The following is a 1,250-nucleotide window of genomic DNA, read 5'->3' as shown; positions in this document are numbered from 1 at the left end:
GACATAAACTTGTTTCGGTTGGTCCTCTCCTTCTTCATAGAGCCAATTTTCTACGTCTTCCAATATTGCAGACAGTTTATTCATATCCTAGTTATATATTTAAAGAGATACTAATTACAAATTCTTTCTGTAGAAGTGAAAATCATTAGGAAAGACAGGACTTTTTAAAGTTAATTTTATGACTTTCTGGCTTCTTAGTCATAAACATGTTTACCACCATACCTCTACCATTTGGTAAAATAAAGCCATTCTGATATGGGTTTAAAAACATTGATAATAATGATAAATTGGTATAATATTAATATAATTCATACTAGTTTTTCCCTGTCCCAATGCCTCAATGGTACTAAGGATTGAAGCCAGGCATTTGCACTGAGCTACATCCTTGGCCCTTTTTAAAATTTTTTATTTTGAGATAGGGTCTCAGTAAGTTGCCCACTGTTGGTTTGACCCAGTAATTCTCTTGACTCATACAAGTATTTTCAAACAAATGTTTAAATAGTTCACAAAAATTATGAAATTTACTTACATCAGGAGTGATGAATTTTTCATAGACAGTTCCCAGTCTATCTCTAAAATCATATACATATTCTTCAACAGCATTCTTAGCATCATTTCTTTCTTTCTCTAACTTATCCTGCATTAACATCTTCCCCTGTCCAAAAAGTTTCAGATTGTCAGAAGAATATGCTTTAGGATAATGCAGCAAATCAAAACTTCATGTTTACTAATAGAAATATATTTTCAAAACTAAACATTAAGTGTTTATCAGGCTGTAGACAAACTGAAACCTTCATCTAGTGGGTGTATAAAATGGAGGAGCCAACATGGAAAATTTTGAAGTTGCTTAAAAGGCTAAACATGGAATTATATGTAACTATTGAGCTAGCAAATTCTTCAACTACATACCCAAAGGAATAGAAAAAAAGGTTCAAAGAGATATTTGTATGACAATATTAAATGCAGTATTATTCACAATAGCCAAAAAGTAGACATAGGTGAATGGAGAGACAAAATCCAAATATGCATATATATATACACACATAATGGAATATTACTCAGTCTTAAAAAGAAATGAAATTGGGATACATACTATAAAAAATGGGTAAGCTCTAAAATTGTTATGCCACTTATACAAGTTGTCTAAACTAAGCAAATTCCTAGGAGCAGAAAGTAGAGTTTACTGAAGGCTGGGAGAAGAAAGGGAAATAATGTTTACAAAGTCTGGGACAATGGCGTTGTTTTTTTTT

At 31.6% G+C, this 1,250-nt stretch overlaps 1 protein-coding gene across 1 annotated transcript in view; it reads right to left on the bottom strand.

Moving 5' to 3' along the window:
• The window catches only part of Hspa4l (heat shock protein family A (Hsp70) member 4 like), a 97,138-nt gene that overhangs the window by 21,779 nt on the left and 74,109 nt on the right, over positions 1 to 1,250 (bottom strand). The window contains exons 15-16 of the mRNA XM_023719501.1: positions 530 to 655; positions 10 to 87 (exon numbers count right to left, since the gene is read on the bottom strand). Of these exons, the coding sequence (XP_023575269.1) occupies positions 10 to 87; positions 530 to 655 (204 nt within the window). The remainder of the gene's footprint in view (positions 1 to 9; positions 88 to 529; positions 656 to 1,250) is intronic.

The sequence above is a fragment of the Octodon degus genome, unplaced genomic scaffold (genome assembly GCF_000260255.1).
Source record: "Octodon degus isolate 3935 unplaced genomic scaffold, OctDeg1.0 scaffold00068, whole genome shotgun sequence".
In the NCBI taxonomy this organism is placed as follows: domain Eukaryota; kingdom Metazoa; phylum Chordata; class Mammalia; order Rodentia; family Octodontidae; genus Octodon; species Octodon degus.
Note: the sequence above shows the minus strand (reverse complement) of the source record. Positions and strands in the feature narration are given on the sequence as shown.